Source organism: Myotis lucifugus, unplaced genomic scaffold (assembly GCF_000147115.1).
Source record: "Myotis lucifugus unplaced genomic scaffold, Myoluc2.0 scaffold_100, whole genome shotgun sequence".
Classification (NCBI taxonomy): Eukaryota; Metazoa; Chordata; class Mammalia; order Chiroptera; family Vespertilionidae; genus Myotis; species Myotis lucifugus.
In genome coordinates, this window is record NW_005871148.1 from 1,360,609 (window position 1) to 1,383,347 (window position 22,739).

Sequence of the window (22,739 nt, forward strand, 5' to 3'; positions counted from 1 at the left end):
TACTAATCATTTTAGCAAAAGTGTCCATCATAGTCCTTTAAGTCAGTTCAGAAAAAAAGTAGTAACTACTCCTTGACAATCTTTCTTGAGCAGTAGAATGTGACTTACATAGAGAGGTTTTAAAAAAAAGCTGGCCTGGCTGGTGGCTCAATGGTTAGAACATCGGCCCTGGTACCAAAGGGTCTCAGGTTCGATTCTCAGTCAAGGGCACGTACCTACTTTGCAGGTTTGATCCCCAGCCCCAGTTGATGTGTCTCTCACATATTTCTCTCTCCTTCCCCCTTTTTCTCTCCCTCCCTCTCTCCCTTCCACTCTCTGAAAATTAATGGGGAAAAAATATCCTTGGTAAACTCTTAAATCACTTGAGAATAAAGAAACAAAACTACTTTTTCTCCTTCTGGCTGTTGACAATTTCACAATTACTATTACAACTTCTGGGAAGCAATGTTCTAATTGCTTTTTTCTTTCCCTATCTCCCACCCCCTGGTATTCAATTTTAAAGTTTCAGTTCAGTTCATGTGGGTTGCACCTGCTCTTTAAAATCTACCCATAAGCCTGCGAGGGGATAAGACAGTCTTAGAACCCAGAACATACCAATATGGCCTATGGTCCACCAGCAGTTTGGGTTAAACAGATAAGAATATCTCAAAGGAACTGGAAGTAGGTCAAGTCGGTGGGTCACATACAATGGGGGTTAGAGGAAAGATGAAGTTGAAACGGGAATTACAACATATCTCTGACAATTTTGCCACTGGAAAGAAATGCCTTTGGGATTGGCATGTTTATTAATGTTTCAAGGGGCACTCATCACATTCTTTCAACAGGAAACAACACTCCAACTGCCACCCTTTTCCTTCCATGTTCCCATAAATCACACACACTGTGATTTTGGGAAAATCGAATGCAGTCTCTTCCTGGGTACAAGGGTTACGCCAGGACATGTTGGCTAGACTGTGTGGTTGACATCCAGGTGACCAGAGGGACACACACCAAGCGGTTGAGAGTGGCTGCCTCTGGAGGTAGAGTGTGTGTGTGAGACAGGGCGGAACTGACTTTGTATATACTTCTGTATTATTTGATTTTTTTTTCTTAACTAAGCATACTTTTGACTCATGATGAGGAGAATTGAATACTCTAAGCAACAGCGATTTCGGATGCATAGCATTCCTGTCTCCTTTGAGAATGATTAATGCTTTTTTGAAGCAGTCATTCCATGAAACTTTTCCCCAGCTCCCAAGGAGACGTTTCCTTTTTTGGTATCCTGAGCTACTGCAGGTGCCTAATAAACTGTTTGTGTTTCAAAGAAGGAGACTGGCCTTCTATTTCAGTATTGCACGAAAACAAATTCCCGTCAGCCCTCTGCGTACCATTTGCAGATCCTCAATCCTGGTATTAACTCCAGAAGCCATTTCCTTCCTCTCCTGGGGTGTCTCAGGGCAGGGATAGAGAGAGGCCCGGAACCTGCAACAGACAGACACAGCCTGAGGAACACGGATGTTTCTTAACGTATCCAATTTAAATAATCTCAGAAAGTAATCCTAATTTACTAGAAGGACCAAGATACTAGTAGGATTCAGACTGGTGTAATAATCAATAATAATTATTTATGGTAAGTAGCCTACAGATAGAGCAGTAACATTTGAACTATCTTGGTATTCTCTGTAGCTATTAAATTTCCTTAGATTATAAAAACAAAACCAGCCCAGCGGTGTGGCTCAGTGATTGAGCATCCACCAATGAACAGGAGGTCACAGTTTGATTCCAGTTGGAGCAAGTGCCCAGGTTATGGGCTTGATCCCCAGTAGGGGGCATGTAGGAGGCAGCCAATTGATGATTCTATCTCTCTCTCCCCCTCTTCCTTCCTCTCTGAAATCAATCAAGATATTTAAAACAAAAAAAAAAAACACACACAGTAATACAAATTATATTAGGAAAAATGGCCCTGAAGAAAGATCTTACGGGCAGAATTTCAGAAAAGTGTAAGGGTATGGTGCCTGTGGCACACTGCTGGGTATGCAGAACCACTGTCCCAGAACAATGTAGCATTTATATATCATGAATCCTAATTACTTTTTTCCAAGAAAAGGAAATTGTGTTGTGTTTTAAAAAAAATATGTGTATTGTTTTTAGAGAGAGAGGAAGAGGAAGAGAGAGAGAAACATCGATGTAAGAGAGAAATATCCATTGGTTGTGGTCAAACTTGCAACCTGGGTATGTGCCCTAATTGGGAATTGAACATACGACCTTTTGGTGCACGAGATGACGCTCAAACAACTGAGCCACATTGGCCTGGGTGGAATTTGTGGTTTTGACAGCACTTTAAAAACTGACCTTGGGCCATTTCTAATTGTTTAAAATAGCCCCAACCTTATTAAAAGATGTATTCACCATGTGAAGGTAAAGTAAGGGTTTGTGTTTCTATAGTCTAAGACTTAGGAGAGTTAGCCTGTACCCTCAGGGGAGGCACGTTTCTCTTACCCTTCACAGATTTTCTTGACTCTGTTTTTCAGCTGATCTCCTTGGAAGAAAATGATGAACACAGACTTGTGCACGTAGTCGCCCTAGGCCCCAGACCGAAAACCAAGACTTCAGACTTGTAACCCAGAAAAAAAGTCTTAAGTAACTAACTTTCTTGGTGATACAGGAACAACAAAAATTCTTTGAGGATATGGCAGCCGTGTACTTGAACCACTATCCTCCATCCATTTCTTAAGCTCCATTACAAGAACATTTGCCCTGTAATTACTAAGTCACAAAAAACTTCCTGTATTTGTTTTTAAACTCAACCAGGGGCTTGACACAGACTCTAAGATGATTCTTCTTAGTACAACTTAGCCCTATTTACCAATTCCACTTTAAATCTTCTATTGCCTGAAAGCCATAAGTACAGAGAAAGAGAAGAAAGACATTCCTGTCTGCTCCCATGCTTAGAAATTCCCAGATAAAGAGAACTGGATAACTACAAGGAACCGAGTAGTTGGGGAGAGTGTTGATGTAGAATTTCATGATTCATTCCGATTTAGACTTTAGGGGTCAAGGCGAAACGCAATCCATTCCAAATACCAAGTTTACACTTGAAGTATGGAAGGAATGATGAGAAAAATAAGCTATACTGGGTGTTAACCAAGATTGTCTCTATTTTCTCATATTCCTATGGAGCTGGTAGAATAAGAAAACAAAACTTTAGAAGATAAAAGGGGATGACGAGTGAAGCAGATAAGGCTTAAGACTTAAATTCCTAAATCCTCTAGAAATAAACTGGTGCACATTCTTGGTGCAGCTGCTCTGCTGTAGCTACGAGATACCCAGGCACCCTTTCCTCAATTTGTTGATAAAATGGTTTCTGTTGCCCAGACACCTGGCCGAACATTCCTGAGAACAGGTCCACATTAGGTGTGACTGCACACTGCAGTGTCTTCACAACCCGAGGCCAGCCTTCAATAAGACGTACGACTGCTCCTCTGGGTGAGGGGACTCACCATAACCTAAGTGTCACTATGCTCCTACTCAATACTGCGGATCAAAGTCATATACTGTCACTGGATTATTTTTAGCTGCAGGACCCACCCACTCTGAGAAGTCTCACAGTTCAATCTCTCTTCTTAGGGCAAAGAATACTAATTTAAGAAATCCAAAAGATAATTTAGAACAACAAAAAAACAACAACTTCAGGCTTCTAAATAATACTAACACAAAAGTGAAGTAAATTTTTTTGCAGAACATTTAATCTTTGCTTGTGATCCCTGAAATCAGAACTCACCATACTTAATATAGGTTTATGTTAAGAACTCTGTCCCATTATGTCAAATGCTACGATGTTAAGCTATTCTTACTTTCCAGAGCACTGGGTGGGAAGATTGTCCTACCCTGCACAATATGTATTTTTAAACTAAGTTTCTAAATCTCCCAACAAACAAGTAGACAATAAAAAACCTTACCAACTAAAGTCTCATCAACTTACAGAGATCCACAATGTAGGAACTCTCCTTTTTACATATTGATATTACCAAACTGGGAACCAGATGTCTTACTTTAAGTTAACTTTCATAGAAGGTTACTTTTTTGTTGGTCCCAGATAAGTAACACAAAACATATAAAGCTAAAGGTTAAAATAACTGAAAAAAAAATATTTACATTCAAAATAATACACAGGCATAGCTTTAAAATGTACATGTATATGTCATATATACATCATATGTACACAAATGATGGAAGTTAAGAGGAAAAGAGCCGTCTCTCAAATTCCCAGATCAAAGCCGGGATGAACGTAAGGGCTCCTTTGTGGGAGGTTCAGAGTCAGGGGGCACGAGGCTGCTCCTGCTCTGAACTCCCTTTACAAGACCTACTCCATGGGACGCAATTTCCTTGTCTTACAGTCACAGGATCCTCCAGGGGGTTCTCGATTTCAGCCTGTCGCAGGAACACATTCCCCCGGCACACCCGCCAAAGCATGCGCTCAAAAGTAGGGATGCGCTCCCGGTTAATCACACCAGCCACGAAGCTGTGGGAAGAAGAGCCAGGTTGGGAAATCTATTTCATGCCAGGGGATGGAAGGCTTTAAGACAAAGAAGGAAAGTGAGGAGAGGTACGAGGATGACAAACATGATTACACATTGTTATGTCAAAAAAACTAAAGTTTTACTTTTGGTCCCAGAAGAGAGTTGCGAGAACACAATCCAAATCAACTGAGGAACGCCTCTCAACAGGCTCAGAGGAGAGTGCATTCTGGAAGCAAGTAAAAGCCAACCTTTTGTTCTTCTGAACAGTAAAAATGAACTTGACCCCACTGAGTATGGAGGGCTGAAGTGGTACTTACCCGAGTCTTAAAGGTGTGCCTCTTCCTATCTCACTTGGCTCCAAGAGGGATGAGGACTCTTCCAACAGGTCTGGATCCGCCATCTGCTGATGATGCAATTCAGCCTGAATTCACAAATCAATTAATATCTAATGAAAATAGTTAGTGGCATGCAGGGAACGAGGAACCAGGAGATAAGTTCAGAAAATAAAGATGAGAAACAAACCACCAAAAGAGAAGATGTACCCACAAAAAGAAGATAAGAAGAATAAGGAAAGAAAACAAAGAAAAGAAACAAGAGGGAAAGAAAGCATAATTGTCCCAGTAAATCATCTGGGGAAATGGTTTAAGAAATAAGGAATAAAAAAAACATTAAATGATGGTGACATGTATAAATCTTACTTGGTGGAAGCCATTTTTTCTCTTATATTTTCCTAAATGAGCCATGAAAATGCCAGGAAATACCTTTTCATGTGGACAGAAGCTGAAGTGTTTCTTCCTTTTGAGCAAAAAGGAGGCAGCTCAGCAGAAACTCTCAACATCCAATTTCCAGGCAGTTACAAACTAGAGTTTTCCCTGCGTGAGAATGTGAAAGATGGAGACTCTCTTTCCAAGGAAGAACGCAAGGCAGCGTCACTGTCTTAAACACAGTGTGTGATCTGGAGAAAGGCAGGGGAGGCCTCTCCAGATACCTCGGTTTTCTGTGCTCTTAGAAATGCAGAATGTGAGGACTTTCAGCCATTGCATAAAATGCTCCATGGGATGTAAGGAGTATTTCTTTCTCCAAAAGGATAAGAAGTACAATAGCTGGACAGGCCTGGGCCTCCACCGCATCCATAAAGGGAAGAAAAAGTGAAAACATATCGGAATGTCCTAGCTTCTGAGCAGGAATCTAGGGATATTAAAAAGTTCATGTAGGCTTTCCAGTTGCAGGATGCTTGAGAACATAGCTAATCCAATAATCTGAATCAAATGCAGTGAAGAGAGTAGCAGATATTAAGCCAATACACAGTGTGTGGGCTAGTTTAATTGTTTAGATTTAAAATGATTTCCACCATGACAGTTTATACAATGAAATGAAGGAGGAAAGGGACCTTTTCAGATGTGCTAGGTCTATATTTCCTAGCCTCTCTTTACACAACACTTCTTACCTACCACCTTTTACTCCCATCAGGAAGGGAAGCTGCCCTAAAAAATAAAGGCCAATTGATTTCTCCACAGCCTGACCTCTCCAACTTTAATATCCATGCACTTCTTGTTTGACCAAACAAACAAAGAATCAGTAAAATTTTTCTCCATCATTTTCATTCCAAATTTCAAGATTCTACTCCTGTCAACCCATTATAAACAAAAAAACCTCATGGGAACGTCAAGTGTAAGTCTGAAAGCCTTAATATGTGAAGGCAATTGCTTTGAGAAGTAAATTTTGAAAGCAGGATCAACTTTGATTTTTTTTAACAAAGGGAAGGGCAGAGAAATACTGTCATGAGATTTGGAAAAGCTTAAGATGAGATAATGGGCCACAGGTTACCAGCTGCTATCAAATGACAGTTTAGAGGTTCTTCTTGTTTCTACTTAAGGTCAAACCAGCTCACTACAAGCCACAGGCAATTTATTTTGAGGATCCAGATGACTTCCACATTTCAATGTGCTCCTGGGATGTCCCTTAGCAAAAACCAGTGAAACTTACTGCTATTCACAAGATTGCTGCCTACTTCCCTGTACGGTTCATAAGACTTGGTTTAAATAAACCCTAAAGATCAGACTCAAAGCAAACATGTACTAAGGGGACAAAGATGAAACAGCAATTAGACTACTCCAAAGACTGTATCTGGGACTCTCTAGGTATAAAAAAAACTGAATTAAAGTTAAATAGAAACTTGCAATAAGCTTCTAATTCATAATTACACTACTTCATACTTACGAATCCCAAGTCTTGCCCTGTCCAGGCGGCTCCATTGGTTGGAGCATCGTCCCATGCACCAAAAGGTTGCAGGTGCAACTCCTAGTCAGGGCATATACCTAGACTGTGGGTTTGATCCCTGGTCAGGATGCACACAGGAGGCAACCAATCGATGTCTGTCTGTCTCTCTCTCTCTCTCTCTCAAATAAAAAACAAACAAAAAAAAACCAACAAAAAATGAAACACACATATCCTCAGGTGATGATTAAAAAAATGGAAAAAAATCCTAAGTCTTAGAGAGGAAAGTAAAAGATTTTTAAATAAAATAATCGTGCCTCATGAGAAAATAGGATGACCAGAACCACTAACTGAAGGCCTTTAAAGCAATCTCTAAAACCATGTCGTCAAGTAGCAAAATCCTAACTGGGTTCTCTAGTAACAATAACGACACTGCCAATGTTCCTCTAAGTTACTTGCTATGCCCTCTGGTTTACCTCCTGCCCCAATTAGAACACTGAAACCATGCCTTCAAAAAAGAAGTAGCAGAGCTTCAGTAGGTCTATTTCTACTCTTAAGTATAAGCAGCACAAGTCCAGTTCAAGCTACGTTAATTACCAAGAGCAAACACTTTTACTTCCATCTATGTTAAGAAAGAAATTACACTCCCTTCTTCTCTCTCTAAAAATCAATTTAAAAAATATTTAAAAAGAGAGAGACAGAGATAGAGAGACAGAGAGAAAGAGAGAGCGAGAGAGAGTGAGAGATTACACTTCATCACCTAAGGTATTCACCCAAACCCCAAAGGAGATGGCAGATGGGAAAGAAAAGTAAAGAAAGCAGATGAATGAAAAACTCAGAAGGAAAAGAAGGCAGGGATCTGCATGCCATTAACCATTACTTTTCCAGTCTTCTTTACGCTCTCATATGTTATGGTGCTTATGGTAAAGATGCAGAGAAATCTCTCCAGCTCTTACAGTTCTTCATAAGCAAGAAGACTGAGAAAAGGATAATCATTAACAAGTCATTTTAAATGCTCTGGATAAGAAATGGCTAAGTCAAATTTGTAATCATCTTAAATCATAAGAATATTCAATGTGTTTACCTTTCCCCTTCTACACCCCTCACCAATCAGAACCCCTATACCAAAAGATGGAAAGAATCATTCTCTGATTTAGCCATTTTCTGCTAACTCATTATTACAAATCATTAATCATATTCACCAAAAAGAAGGCTTTGAAATTGGTAGTGTTTTAGGCCATTTGCAAACCTTCTAGTTGTAGGCATGGAAGAAAATCTCATGAAAAAAATCTATGTTTCCAAGATTTGAGGGTCTCAAGTTTCCTTATCTTTTGCATTCTTTAAAGTGTGCCCTCCCATGTGCGCATGCGCTTACTCTGTGAGGTCTGGTTTCCTGTCGTGGCCTGGACACCTGAGGTTGCTGTTTAGTGGCAGCAGGGCAAGGGCTATTGAAAGGGACCTGGCTGAGGTTACGAGCTAGTGGCAAGAGCAGGCAAGGCACTGACGGTGCAGTTGGAGAGAAAAGGCAGAGTGGTTCTTGCCAGATTTCCTGCACTGTGGTGAGGGTGCTAAGAATGAGAGGGACTGATAACGAAAGCAGTGGAAGAACCTCTCATAGTCAAGGCCTTGTGTTCAAAAGTGAACAACTCACCATAGATTGGGCATGAAGGTCATGAAGATTTAAGCCTGCCTTCTCAGCATGGGCATTTCATGTTTAGACTTATTAAGCACAAAGAAATTCCAAAATCCGTAACTTAGGATTTTAAAATCTTATGTCATTTTTCCAAGTAGTTCCTTTTTATATTTTTACTATTTTTAAAAATTATAACATTAAAGTTTGAATAACTATTTCCCTTAAGGGAGTCCATTTGTCAATCTTTATTCAGAATTTCTCCCAGAATGGACTAGACTAAGAAGCCCATTTCAATTCTTAAATTTGGGAGGTTATGAAAGACATTTTCATACTTTTCAGCAACATCTGAGCAGTAAACAAAAGACTATATCAAAAGGAAAAAAGAGGAGCGGGGGAGGGACAATTAAGTCCTAAATGATGCTAAAAGTAGCTGAGCTTTGATCCTGAGACCAGGTTTATATTGCATCTGTGGGAAGCAGCTCGAACACATTTAGAAAAGCACACATCTGGGAGCACTGGAGGCACTGTGTTCGGGATGTTTCCTCATAACTACGGATACGCTCCTTGAGCATAGGGACCAGGTCTTACTCATCTTATTGTCTCAAAAAGAGTAGGTGGTTTATCAAATGTTCAGTGAATTAATGAAGATAAATACAATGTGTAGGCAGTGAGCATACTGGAATTCCAGATTACCATATGCCTAAGTGATCATGCCTGTTGCAAAAGACCTGAAACACTTGTCATGAGTTAATCACACTGTCCCACACCCGCTAATGTGACGGTAATTGCGGACTAGTGAAAGAAGTGATCAGTGGTCTCAAAATTCTCAGCTCAGTGAGCAAGCTGAATATTCACACCGAACCTCTCTTGATAAATACTGCCAGATTCTAATCCTTAGGAGGACCGGGCAATTAAATTCATAAGACCCTTCCCCTTTTCCCTCGCCCCAGCAGATCTTTTTAATTAGCATGGCTTCTCTAAGTCAAAGCCTTAGCTATTGAGGAATGTATCACATCTTCAGCTGACTTTCTCTAGCCCAGTGGTTCTCAAACTAGCCTGCCTCCCGATGATCTTATGAAAACAGATTGCTACGCCCACTCTCAGACTGGTAATTTGCATTCTGACAAGTTCCCAGGCAAGGCTGATGCTGCTGGTTGGAGAACCCCTATTCTAGTATAAGAACAGTGGGCAGTTGTTCTTTCTCCAAAACACAGAAATTAAAAGTGGAACTGAGAACAAGAGCAGATACTAACTAAATTGGGCCTTCTATTTTTTAAAAGTTTTGCCACACAAGAAAATTTGTTTTGAGCAAAGGAAATAAAGAACTTTATAGGAAGGCACACTGAACGGTGACCAGAACAATCTCTGAAGTGTCTTATGTTGCTAAGCAGGTGGCAAAAACACCTGTAAAAAGGAGAATTATCCAGCCTGGCCAGTGTGGCTCAGTTGGTTGGGCATTGTCCCCGTGCCGGTTTGATTTCTGGTGAGGGCACATGCCTGTTTCAGGCTTGATCCCTGGTAGGGGGCATGCAGGAGGCAGCCAATGAATGTTTCGCTCTCACATTGATTTTTTCTTTCTCTCTCCCTCCCTCCCTCTCTCTCTAAAAATTAATAAAAATATTAAATTAAAAAAGAGAGAATGACCCATATTTTAAGCCATCAGAAAAATCACGTCCAGGGTGAAAGCTAAGACTCCTTCCCAGGTTTAATTAGGAGAAGGAAGCTTTCTGAAAGCCTTGCTCCAAATCCTTTCCACGGGGTCACCTCAGCAAGCTGCTGGCAACTTAGTCACCTACATTTCTAATCCAGGAACTCATTAACATTTTTCCCTACCTGGTAATGCAGTTGAGTTTATATGAAAATCCAGGAATTCCAAACAAGCATCCTACCAATATTTCCATATAGTATTTAAAAAAAATTAAAGTGTGATATGTGCTATCTAAAGTAGTTAAAAGTGTGCTTGAAGGTTGATGGGCAAACATAGAAATAAAATTAAAATTTGATGACAAAAGGTTTGGAGATTAAACCTTTGTTATAATTTCACATGTAACTGAATGTTTCTTGTTGCTTTGACTTTAACCTTGAACATTTACTTACCTTAAAATATAATGTAAAACTTTTAACTATGTTCATACAACTATTGTAGGGTTCCTTTCCCCATCTTGAGATGAAAAATTACAGAAAATGCAAAAATATACAAAATTATGTCTGGCTATGTACTGCATGAAAAATGGAACATAATCTGACAGTTCTTCAACTAAAACAGGGTGTGAAGATGGTATTGCTTTCAAACTAGCAAATTAAAATAATTACTGGAATAAAAATATGGCCCACTTGTGCAGGTGTAACATCAGCTGCTCAAATACTAAAAGAAATAATAGTCTGACCTCATCGAAAAACTGCTGAGTTTTGCGAAGTATAAATTTTAATTCAGTCAGTTCCAGGAAGTTTCTCTTCAGAGCTTCCTGGTTGGTGTTGATTTCCTTCAGTTCATTTTCAATCTTCTCAAAATTAGCCTATAAAAAAGAAAATAAATCAAACTATTAACTCAACCTAAGCTCAATGAGCTTGCTCTGAAAGACATGAATTCATCTATCCAACAGAACTCTAGCTACTATGACAGATATCTTATATCTACCCTGCAAATATGTGATTTTACCAGGGCAATTTTCTTCATCAAAATTTTTGTTTAAAATCGTCTTTGTTTATATATTCTATTATACTCTTGGTTGAATTCTCAGGAGACTTCAGATGGATAAAATAAATATTGAAATCCATTGGCTATTCATTTATTTAGACAATGAGATTAATAAATTAGTAGATAAACTGACATTAATCCAATATAGTTTCAATAAGCCAATAAACATTTATTTAGTGGCACATGATACTGTTCAACATGCTGTTCTATACCATAAAAAGGAAACTTCATTTTAATTCCAGCTACAAGAAACTTACATCAATAAATAATGCTGACAAGGACAGCTAGAATTACTCTACTCTCTATCCACTCAGAAATTTCTACATTTAAATAGCAAGACACTTATTTGGCATCCTCAGAATTGTTTACCTCTAAGTCAATCATGTCCCGGGGGAAGGGCACCTCTGGATTTTCGCCAGTGTCCATGATTGGGATATTAGCTTTTCTTATCTCTTTCTCAACAAATCCTAAAATGACAGAATCAAAACATTCATGTATAGCATATGCCTGGAATTGCCAATATTTGGGGGTGGGGGTGGGGGGAAAAGAGATGCCAAGCCTGGCTAAAAAGCTTCATTCTAAGAAAGATACTTTTATATAAAAGAAGCAGAACATGTAAATCCTTTTTTCTCTACGTTCCTCGTCCTCCTACCACACAATCTCTAAAGCACAGCTTCCCCAAAGAGGGTTATCATCCCACTCCTGTCTTCATTTCCTCTTCTGGTCTTCAAACTAGTCCAACCTGCTTCAGCTCTGCAACCCTGTGACTGCTGCCCCAGAGTATGATGTCCTCATCACAAGTACTGCGGGCAGAGCAGAGCTATCAAGAGCCAATTCAATAGACTATTTGACAACTGACACACTAGTGAGACAGCTCCAGATCAAAAGGGTTTCATTACATTTAAAGGAAACAAAACAAATAAGAAGCAAGAGGCACAATAAGGCTCCAAGACACCAGAAAAGAAAAGTGTTTCAGGCGACAACTACTGACTTTTTTTTTACGATGGGGACCAAATTCACCTATCAGCTAACTGAGAGCTGGCATAGTATACTAGCAAGATCTTGGGTTTTAGAACCAGACAGAACAACCTGAATTCAAATACTGATTACATCACAGCCACTTACATTCTTGGACCATGTCACTTAACCTCTCTGATCTTTGGTTTCCTCACTTATTAAATGAGGTTAACACCCATTTTGAAGGGATGTTGTAAGAAATGAATGAAAGAAAGCATATGAACACCCTAACTCTCAATAGAGCCTTAACTGTTAGTTTCTTCCCTCATACATAAATAGTGCAGATTAAAAGGTGGCTATGCTGACATCTAAAATTGATGGTGGTCTGGGTTCCATCCCTCAGAATTCTATAATGTAATCTATACTAATAAAAGGGTAATATGCTAATTAGACCAGGAGACCTTCCGGGAAACCTTCCAGATGTCCTTCCGGACAAAGTGGGGCTGAGGCAGAGGAGGTTAGGGGTGATCAGGCCAGGAGGGGAGGGCATTTGGGGGTAATCAGGCTGGCGGGGGGGCAGGAGGGAGCGAGCAGGCCGTCAGGGGGGGCCAGTTGGAGGTGAGCAGGCCGGCAGGGGGGGGCAGTTGTGGGCAAGCAGGCCGGCAAGGGTGGGGGCAGTTGGGGGCGAGCAGGCGGGCAGGCAGAGTGGTTAGGGATGATCAAGCAGGCAGGCAGATGAGTGGTTAGAAGCCAGCGTCCCGAATTACAAGAGGGATGTCCAACTGCCAGTTTAGGCCCAATCCCTATGGGCCTAAACTGGCAGTCAGACATCCCCTGAGGGGTCCCAGATTGGAGAGGGTGCAGGCCAGGCTGAGGGACGCCCCCCCCAACATGAATTTCGTGCACCGGGCCACTAGTTCTGCTATAAAACCCTTCCCACACACACACACACAAAAAGCAGTGTTTTCAGCTTACAGCCTTGTCATCTCACACAAGGTTTCCATTAAGCATCACCAGGCCCAAACACCACAAAATCTACTTGTATACCAGAAATTCATCTTAACATCAGGATCACAAGATTTTTCCTCCTTTCTTTTTCTCCTGTAGGATTTCCTCCCTTTATTAAGAGCACTGGTGTCTCTAATTTAAGATAAATGACTCATTATAGGAACATCATCAAGACCAAAATGCACATACGAAGCTTTCGATCCATTTCTTCACATCTTCTAACTTCATTCACAAATTTCCGCTGGAAAACATTCACATCTGGATTTAACTGCAAAATAAGAACACAATACCAAATATTCAAACACCGCGTCTATTTCCTCTGTTTCACAAGCAGCACATCCTGCAAAGTCAAAGCCTAGTGTGTCAATGCATGATGCAACACTAATAAAAACTGTCTACTGACCCACTTGGGAGCCAGCTGCACCAACTAAAGATAAAAACCGCTTCCTTGCTCTGCAACATATTGAAATGGAGGCAAATTAGAGTACAAAATGTTCTTCCCAGGCCAAAAGTCTCAGTGAACCCCCTCCTCCACCACCACCAAATATTGGGCCCACTAATATAATAGCTGTTCTGCGGGTTTTCCCTCTCTCCTTCCCAATTAGAAGAAACAGAGGCAAACTTCTCTTGTTCTTCTGTTCCTGGTTCTTCACCTTCTAAGTGACAGGCTGGTTCATTCATTAAAGTAATTTTCAAAGCAATGTGAAATATAAAACAAGAATAAAACAAAAGTTCCTACAGATGAAGAAACTTGCAATCTAGTAGAGAGAAAACATGAACATAACCAATAAGATAGCATGTGATAAATTCCATAAAAGTAATACAAATAAAGAACTACGATAGTTCCTTCTTCAATGTTTTTGGAGCAAGCACCAAATATGTGCCATACACTGTATTAGGCACTTGTGTAAATATAAAGAATAAAATATGTCCTAACTTTTAGAAGCTCAATTTCACGTATAATAAATACACTTTGTTGTGACAAATGCTATTAAAAAGTAAGTAAAATATTGTCGGCAGTTTCTTATACAATTAAACATTCCTACCCACCACATGTCTGAGCATCTACTACTAGGTATTTGTGTAAGAAAATGAAAACACATTGACAGAGACTGTACAAGAATGTTCATAGCAGCTTTTGCATAATAGCTCCAAACTAGCAATGATCCAAATGTCCATCAATAGGAGAATGGATAAAGACATTGTGGTATATTCATACAATGGAATATTACTCAGCAGTAAAAAAGAATCACCTATAGCTATCCACAAAACCAGATAAATCTAAAAAACATTAGGCTGAGGAAAAAAAGTAAGACCTAAGAGTTTAAAAGTATGACTATATTTACATGAAGTTCAAGAAAAGATGAAACTAATCGATGATGCTGGAAACCAAAACAGTGGTTATCTAAGGGAGGGTGGGGGTTGACCAGAAGTGAGCACAAGGTAACTTTCTGGGCTGCTGCAAATATTGCCTTACCTGGGGTGGTACTTACAAAGGTGTATAAATTTACCAACATCATCAACCTGTACTCTTAAGGTCTTTGCATTTCACTGAATACAAATTTTACTTCCATAAAAAAGATGTGTGTGCGTAGGGAAGAACACTAGTTCTACCTAGGACAGTGGTTCTCAACCTGTGGGTCGCAACCCCTTTGGCGGTCGAAGACCCTTTCACAGGGGTCGCCTAAGACCATCCTGCATATCAGATATTTACATGACGATTCATAACAGTAGCAACATTACAGTTATGAAGTAGCAACGAAAATAATTTTATGGTTGGGTCACAATATGAGGAACTGTATTTAAAGGGCCAGAAGGTTGAGAACCACTGACCTAGGAGATAAAGAAAAAAAATGTGCAAAGGTAACCACTTGAGCTGGGCTAATGGGGGTTGAAGCCAAGTTCACCAAGCAGAAATACACAGAATGGAAGGAGGAAGACCATGACATGCCCAGCCTGTGTGGCTCAGTGGTTGAACCAAGAGGTCACAGGTTCGATTCCCCGTCAGGACACATGCCCAGGTTGTGGGCTTGATCCCCAATAGGGGGCATGAAGGAAGCATGATTGATGTTTCTCTCCCATCAATGTTTCTATTTCTCTATCCCTTTCCCTTCCTCTCTCCATAAAATCAATAAATATATAAGAATACATATAGCCGAAACCGGTTTGGCTCAGTGGATAGAGCGTCGGCCTGCGGACTGAAAGGTCCCAGGGTTCGATTCCGGTCAAGGGCATGTACCTTGGGTTGTGGGCACATCCCCAGTGGGAGATGTGCAGGGAGGCAGCTGATCGATGTTTCTCTCTCATCGATGTTTCTAACTCTCTATCTCTCTCCCTTTCTCTCTGTAAAAAATCAATAAAATATATAAAAAAAAAAGAATACATATATATACAAGACAGACCAAATGATCTGACTTTTTAAATATACTTTTTAAAAATTTACTGTTTTGAAGAATAATATTGTGTGTGAAGAATGAAGTGTAAGAGAGAGACTGATGACAGAGAAACTAGTAAGGAAATTATTGGTATTATTATATTAGAAGGAATCTACAGCAAAAAGCATTATTGGAGATTAAGAGAAAGGCTACATAATGATAATAAGAAAAATTCCCATGAAGGTGCACAATTCTAAACTTGTGGGTCCCTAATAAATTGTTTGTTTTTCACCAAGCAGGCAGTACTTCGACTTCTCATTCAGAAATTTCCACTTCAATAAACATGAAGTGGACTACTAGTTTCATAATCAAAGGCAAAGTTCAACTACGGCCACCCACAACCTGTTTCGGACAAGGCATCCTAAAAATATTTCAAACAAAAATGAACAGAAGCACAAGGAGAAACTGACAAGCCTGTCTATGTAGTGGGAAATTTTAGTGTAACTTTTCTATTACTGATACATCAAATCTACTAAATAAGGATAGAGAAAATTTGAACAACATAATTAGCTTAATCTAATACATACACACAGAGACATGTACACATCTAATCCCTTCATCCAACAGTTTTCTCTTCAATAATTCATTTACAAAACTGACCACAAAATAGATCATACAGCAAGTCTCAGTAAAAAACTGGTACTATACAGACAATGTTCTTTGATTACAATGCAATTAAATTAGAAAGTCACATAAGAAATACAACTTATCATATTTGGAAATTCTAAAATAGTTCTAAGTAATTCATGACTCAAAGAAGAAATCAAAATGATTTTTTGTTTGTTTCTAAATTGCTGATTTGAATGGTGATATGACTAGTTCCAAATGTATTCAGTCATGCCCACATTTGAAAGAGTAAAACTTACAACAATCATGTTTGCCATGAAACAGTGTTACATTTATTTTGTATTTAATATAATGAGAAGTGATTTTCATTTTTCTAAGCAACTGAAAAAGTCCAGTTCAATTGATGCTACAGATGAACTAACACATGACTTTCTCCTCCTCAAATAACTACAAAAGAAAACCAAATTATGTTATTTCATTTAAGTAAATTGTACTTAATGAGTGACACAAATGTATGTTTAGAGACAATATTGCTTCACATTTGCAAGGCTGAGTAGTTGTTTACCATGATCTGGGAAAAGCCTAGTAATTGCCTATAAAAGAACCATTTCTGTTAACTCTTGTCCTTAATAAGTAATATGTGAATCTTGATGCAATACTTCATTCATTAGAATAATCCTTCCATCACAAAATTGCAGCTTATGTCTAAGTTTAAGGATTTATTTGTAAATGATGGCAATAATTCCATATAAAAGATCTTAATAACAGTAAAAAAAATTAGTATTTAATGACTGACATATATGAAGCAATTTAAATAATTTATGAAATGATAATGAAAACGCTAAAGATCAAACTTTGTAGCATGCAGCTAAAGTAGTATTTAAAGGAAAAGGTATAACTTTAATTGCATATAACAGAAAAGGCTAAAAATTAATGTTCAAATTCAAGACATTAGAAAAAGATAATAGAATGTAGAAAACAACAAAAAGGAGAACAAAACAAGTCCTAGAGAAGATGCCCCAGATCAAAAGCTGGGTGTTTTTTTAAATTAGTATTTTATTTTATTATTATTTTTCTTAGCAGCTGGTTATTTGAAAAACCAAAATGGCCAAAATGTTTATAAGACTGAGAGAAGGCATACATAAATATAAGAATAACAAACAGGTAATTACAGCCCTAGCTGGTTTGGCCTGCGGACTGAAGGATCCCGGGTTCGATTCCGGTCAAAGGCATGTACCTTGGTTGCGGGCACATCCCCAGTAGGGGGTATGCAGGAGGCAGCTAATCAGTGTTTCTCTCTCATTGATGTTTCTGACTCTCTGTCCCTCTCCCTTCCTATCTGTAAAAAATCAATAAAATATATTTTTAAAAAAATAAAAAATAAATTGTGAAACATTAACCCTGGCTGGTGTGGCTCAGTTGGTTGTGGCTCAGTTGGTTGTAGCATTGCCCTGTACACTGAAAGGTCTCAGGATTGATTCCTGGTCAGGGTACATACCCAGGTTGTGGGTTCAATCCCTGGTGGGGGCGCATGCAGGAGGCAACCGATTGATGTTTCATTCTCACATCAATGTTTCTCTCTCTAATATCAATAAAAGCATGCCCTCAGGTAAGGATTTTAAAAAACTGTGAAACATTAAAAAGATTCCCCTTAAAGTCAGGAGCAAGACAAGAATGTCATTTAATGGATACTTAGCATTTTGCCCTCTTTTCTTAGTAACAAAAATCCCAATTTTGTTCAGGGCAGCAAATGCTCAGTTAAAAAAAACACATTTCCCAGATTCCTTTGCAGCTAGTGTATGCCATAATCCTGGCACCAATAATAAATTTTAAGAGTCTACTGAGAATTTCTGGGAAAGAAATATGTACCTCTCCTTTCTCCTTGCACTTCCTTCAATGATATGCCTGGAGCTATGGGGGTTATCTGTAAGTACAAAAGCCAAATGTTCAAGGATGGTCAAACAGGGATACAGAATGATGACAGCATGGAGCTGGGCTTCATGTTACATGAGAAAAGTACACCCCTATCATTTGGGCTTTTTGTTACACTCAGCTAAGCACAACCCTAACCAGTATTAGCTTGCTGTTTCTCTTCTTCAACATGTTACTGAAGGTCCAAATGTGTATGGTGAAATGAGAAAAAGAAACAAAAGGATAAGGATTTGAGAAGAAGAAACAGCTTACTCTCTAATGGTACAGTGAAAAAGATTATATCAAATGTGACAAAATGTTAACAACTGGTGAATCAACATAGGAGTATTCAGGCTTGAAATTTTTCAAAGTAAGAAATTTAGGCAAAAACACACCAATAAGCAAAAAAGAAAAATAAACTTTTTGTATGACAAACGAAGGGAAAAAATAAGCGACAGCCTAGAAGAATTTATTAGTAAAGGAGTAGAAAAAGATTAGATTCCAGAAGACGTGAAGAACTTTTACAAATCCTACAAGTTAACAAGCAAAAGGCCAGCAAACCATTAGTAAACAGGCAGGGGCTATGGACACACGCTCATGGAAAATGAAACCCATTCTGTCCAATAAACATAAAAAGGTATCAAATGTCCTAATACAGAAAATGCAAACTAAAACAACAATGAGATACCACTTCGCACTCATTGGGTTGGTGAATTTCTTTGAGCCCAGCGGTGTTGACATTGTTCCTGACACTGTGGCATGACAGGAACTCTCAGCCAGCCCTGGCAGCATGCACAGGCACATGCACTGTGAAGTACACTCTGGCATCCTCCAGCTAGAGATGCACACGACACTCAGCAATGCCCCTCCTACTTATCAGCCCTGGAGTAGCAGCAGGTCCATGTGATCAACACCATTTTCGCAGTAACAGTAAGACATTATTTGCCTTTTTCATTCTCATTGTCTCATGAATGTTTCAGTGATGTTTTCCAGAGTCTCATGACATACATCACAGCAGACTGACTGCAGAGGCAAATGAGAAGCCAGCTATCTTCTATTAATTCAGACACTAAAAGATTTTCAAAAATGTAAAAGCAATACCATTCTTCTCATTATTTTTTGTTTGTTTTGGAAAATATAGCTATTGCCGAAACCGGTTTGGCTCAGTGGATAGAGCGTCGGCCTGCGGACTGAAAGGTCCCGGGTTCGATTCCGGTCAAGGGCATGTACATTGGTTGCGGGCACACCCCCAGTAGGAGATGTGCAGGAGGCAGCTGATCGATGTTTCTCTCTCATCGATGTTTCTAACTCTCTATCCCTCTCTCTTCCTCTCTGTAAAAAATCAATAAAATATATTTAAAAAAAAAACAAAAAAAAAAACATGAACTGAAAAAAAAAAAAAGAAAATATAGCTATTTTTCACAAATATGCTATTATAACATGTAGTGGGTTTATATTATAATTTTTTAATGAGTTAATAAATATTTAAAACATTTCTCAGCTTTAATTTCCAATTTAATAAGTATAAATAGTTGTAACTCACATAAAGGCCTGCTAGGGTTCTCAATTTTATTTTACTTAAGAGTGTAAAGAAGTCTTTAGACCAAAATGTTTGAGAACCACTCCCCTGGAGAAACTATAAAAGATGCATGCCAGGAGACACAGACAAGACTCTTCATTGCAACTTGTAATAGCAAAGAACTGCAATCATTAGAAGGAAAAAATGATAAATTATATATTTTTACAATAACTATATAGCAATTTAAATAAATGAACTAGGGCCTCCTGTACCAACATGGTCAAATCTCACAAATGTTAAATTTTAAAAATACCTGCTGAAAGATACATACAATATGATACCATGTAAAGCACACAAAATTATACGATATATTACTTGGTGATTCATACAAACATAGCAAAAGTAAAAAATAAAAACATATGGGAATAATACTGTCAACAATAATAAAAATAAAGAAAAAAACACAGGTAAGGGCAAAAGTCACTATACAAAGTAACCTCTAGGGGGGAAGGGGAGAGAAATGAAACACAGGGAGGAAGGAGAGGCAGGAACCTTCAATTATATGTGGAATGTTTACCCCGTAAGTAGACAATATAAATTACATAGGTATTCATTATATTATTCTCCATCATTGTTTGTATGACTGAAATACATAATAAGTAAAAGTTAAGAATGCTGAATGAACCCAAATGAGTATTAGAAAGGGAGATACTATATTGGACCAGATGAAGAATTGCAAATTAAGGGTGAGTTAGGTTTGATTTAGGTTTTAAGTCTAAAAAACTGGAAGAAAAAAAATAAAATAAAATAAAAATAAAAAACTGGAAGAATGTCAATGCATTAGCTCAAGTTTAGGAAGTAAGGATGAAGAAATAGTTTGTGAAAAGGAAAGGTGTTGGGATTTAGACGTATTAGCTTGAGACGTATTAGCAGAGATGACAACAAGCTTAGAAATTTGTATATTCAGGGAAGGTATTTGGGAAGTCAAGGCCAGAGATATAGATTTGGGACTCACTGAATAAAGATGAAAATTTTGAGAATGGATGAGATCACTGAAAAAAAGGTGATACAGGAAGATGCTGGTGTGGACAGGCTTATCCAGAGAGCAGAGAGCTTGGGAAACACGGACACTGAGGGCAGAGGTGGAGAAGATAAAGGAGAGGCGGGTGGAAGAGCCTCAGAAAGGTAAAAGAACACTCCAAAAGAGATGGTGTACAAAGGTTCAAAGAAAATAAGGAATAAGACTATCACTGGGTTGTATTCGTGCAGTTTCAGCTCAGACTGAGAACTTCCTGAAAGCTTGCCAATTCCAGGAAGTCAATATTGATGAATCCCACACCTTTCTGATTACTCCTCTTTACCCACCCATTCCAACAAATACTGATTGTCTTCTATGTGGGCAGTAAGGATAAGATAGTCACTGTCTCTGTCTTCATGGTACTTAGATCAGAGTAGCAGATGGAGACTTTAATCAACTACTTGCACTGATGAATGTAAAATCACAACTATAATGAATGCTGTCAATGAGAGGTACATGGACCTTTGAGATTGCCTAAAAGGGAATTGTTTACTCCCCCCTCCTTTCAGCAGCAAATATCAGACTGTAAGCACCATAGGGCATACTTTTTACTAGTAAACGCTTATACTGTCCATTTTGCTTTTATTGATTTTTTCTTTTTTTTTAGAGAGAGGGAAGATGGAAGAGAGAGAGAGAGAAACATTGATGTGAGAAAAACACATCGATTGGTTGTCTCCTATATGAGGCCCCTCTGGAGATCAACCTTGCAATCTAGGTATGTGTCCTGACTGGGAATCGAACTTGGGACTTTCTGAAGCATGGGACGATGCTCCAACCAATTGAGCCACACTGGCCAGGGCTGTCCATTTTCTTTTCTTTTTTAAAAAAATATATTTTTATTGATATCAGAGAAGAAGGGAGAGGGAGAGAGAGATAGAAACACCAATGATGAGAGCGAATCATTGTTCGGCTGCCTCCTGCACTCCCCCCACTGGGGATCAAGCCCACAACCCAGGCATGTGCCCTTGACCCAAATCTAACTCGGGACCCTTCAGTCCGCAGGCTGACGCTTTATCCACTGAGCCAAACTGTCTAGGGTTGTCCATTTTCTTTTGATATCTTCTCCAACTTCCCAGCATAATGCTTCAGCTTAATAGGTATACAGTATACGTTTACTTACATACTATATATCCCTAACTGCATGCTTCAGATCTTATAATAAGTATGACCTGCTGTATGGAAAAGCTATGAAAATATTTTTAAGATCCTGCTATGGGTGTTAAGGAGCCCAAAAGTAAAGTGGAAGCCTTGAACAGGTTAGTTTGCTGTCCTCCGTTTGCATCCCAAGCAATTACCTTGAGAATGCTTAGGATTATTCTCAAAGGGGAACCAGTAAAAACATGAAAGGATTGGCCCACGACAATCTCACCTCTAGAAAGACAACTCAAAAAAGTGTCAACAGTAAGCGTGCTGTCATGTTATTTTTGCAAATAAAAAAGCAAAACATTCATCATAAGGCAATTGGCCATGACCAGAAAATTACAGTTCAGTGGTAATCAAGAAGCAGCCCCACAATTACTTACATCACGAAACTGAACCTTTCCGAGTTCTCCTAATTCGCTGACACAACAATAAGCAGCTTCTGACTGTAGGAAAAGCTGGGCCAGCGTCATCTCCTCACTCCGGAAAAGCTCCCCCATGGCGGCAGCAAGTACATCCACTGAGTACCGGGATTTCTCTCCAACCTAAGGCAAAAGGGAAAATTGCATGACCTTGGAAATTACTAAGAGGGCTAAGAGCAAACAACACTCAGTAAGGCTCTTCCGTTTTGCATTCCATGTCTTTCACCTCCTGCTGACAGGTCTTTAACAACTGTTTTGACATCCTCCTTAGAAAGATGGAAAGGAGAAATTGCAAAGGCTGCCACTGAATCCTCTCCCACAGAGTGCCTGATGAAAAGTCTCCTCCTTTGCAGTCAACATCAGGATCAGATGACAATATTTTGGGACATCTCAATACATAAGAATGTGTCCATATTAAAAATAGGAACTGGGGATCCCAAACAGCTTTTTAATACCCTGGACACAACATTCTGAGGCAGTGACATCCACACTGCTCTATCTTGGTTTCCACTTGTGTCAGGAAACAGAAGAGACCTCACCATTTTCTAACCTGTACTGCCCATTTCTTCTTCTTTTTTTATTCTCACCCGGGGAATTTGTTTTTCATTGATTTTAGAGAGAGGAAGAGAGAGGGAGAGAAAAACATTGCTCAATC

The 22,739-nt window shown here is 39.1% G+C and overlaps 1 protein-coding gene across 4 annotated transcripts in view; it reads right to left on the minus strand.

Annotated features, from left to right (window-relative positions):
- The window catches only part of ATP6V0A1 (ATPase H+ transporting V0 subunit a1), a 52,346-nt gene that overhangs the window by 27,749 nt on the left and 1,858 nt on the right, over positions 1 to 22,739 (minus strand). For 2 of the 4 annotated variants that reach the window (XM_014458840.2, XM_006092361.3), the window contains exons 2-9: positions 22,046 to 22,207; positions 13,202 to 13,280; positions 11,417 to 11,514; positions 10,737 to 10,865; positions 4,817 to 4,920; positions 4,375 to 4,501; positions 2,479 to 2,561; positions 1,368 to 1,461 (exon numbers count right to left, since the gene is read on the minus strand). In XM_014458840.2, coding sequence (XP_014314326.1) covers positions 1,368 to 1,461; positions 2,479 to 2,561; positions 4,375 to 4,501; positions 4,817 to 4,920; positions 10,737 to 10,865; positions 11,417 to 11,514; positions 13,202 to 13,280; positions 22,046 to 22,162 — 831 coding nt within the window. In that variant the 5' untranslated portion in view covers positions 22,163 to 22,207. The remainder of the gene's footprint in view (positions 1 to 1,367; positions 1,462 to 2,478; positions 2,562 to 4,374; positions 4,502 to 4,816; positions 4,921 to 10,736; positions 10,866 to 11,416; positions 11,515 to 13,201; positions 13,281 to 22,045; positions 22,208 to 22,739) is intronic. The other 2 variants (XM_006092363.3, XM_023756906.1) reach the window with 2 other exon arrangements.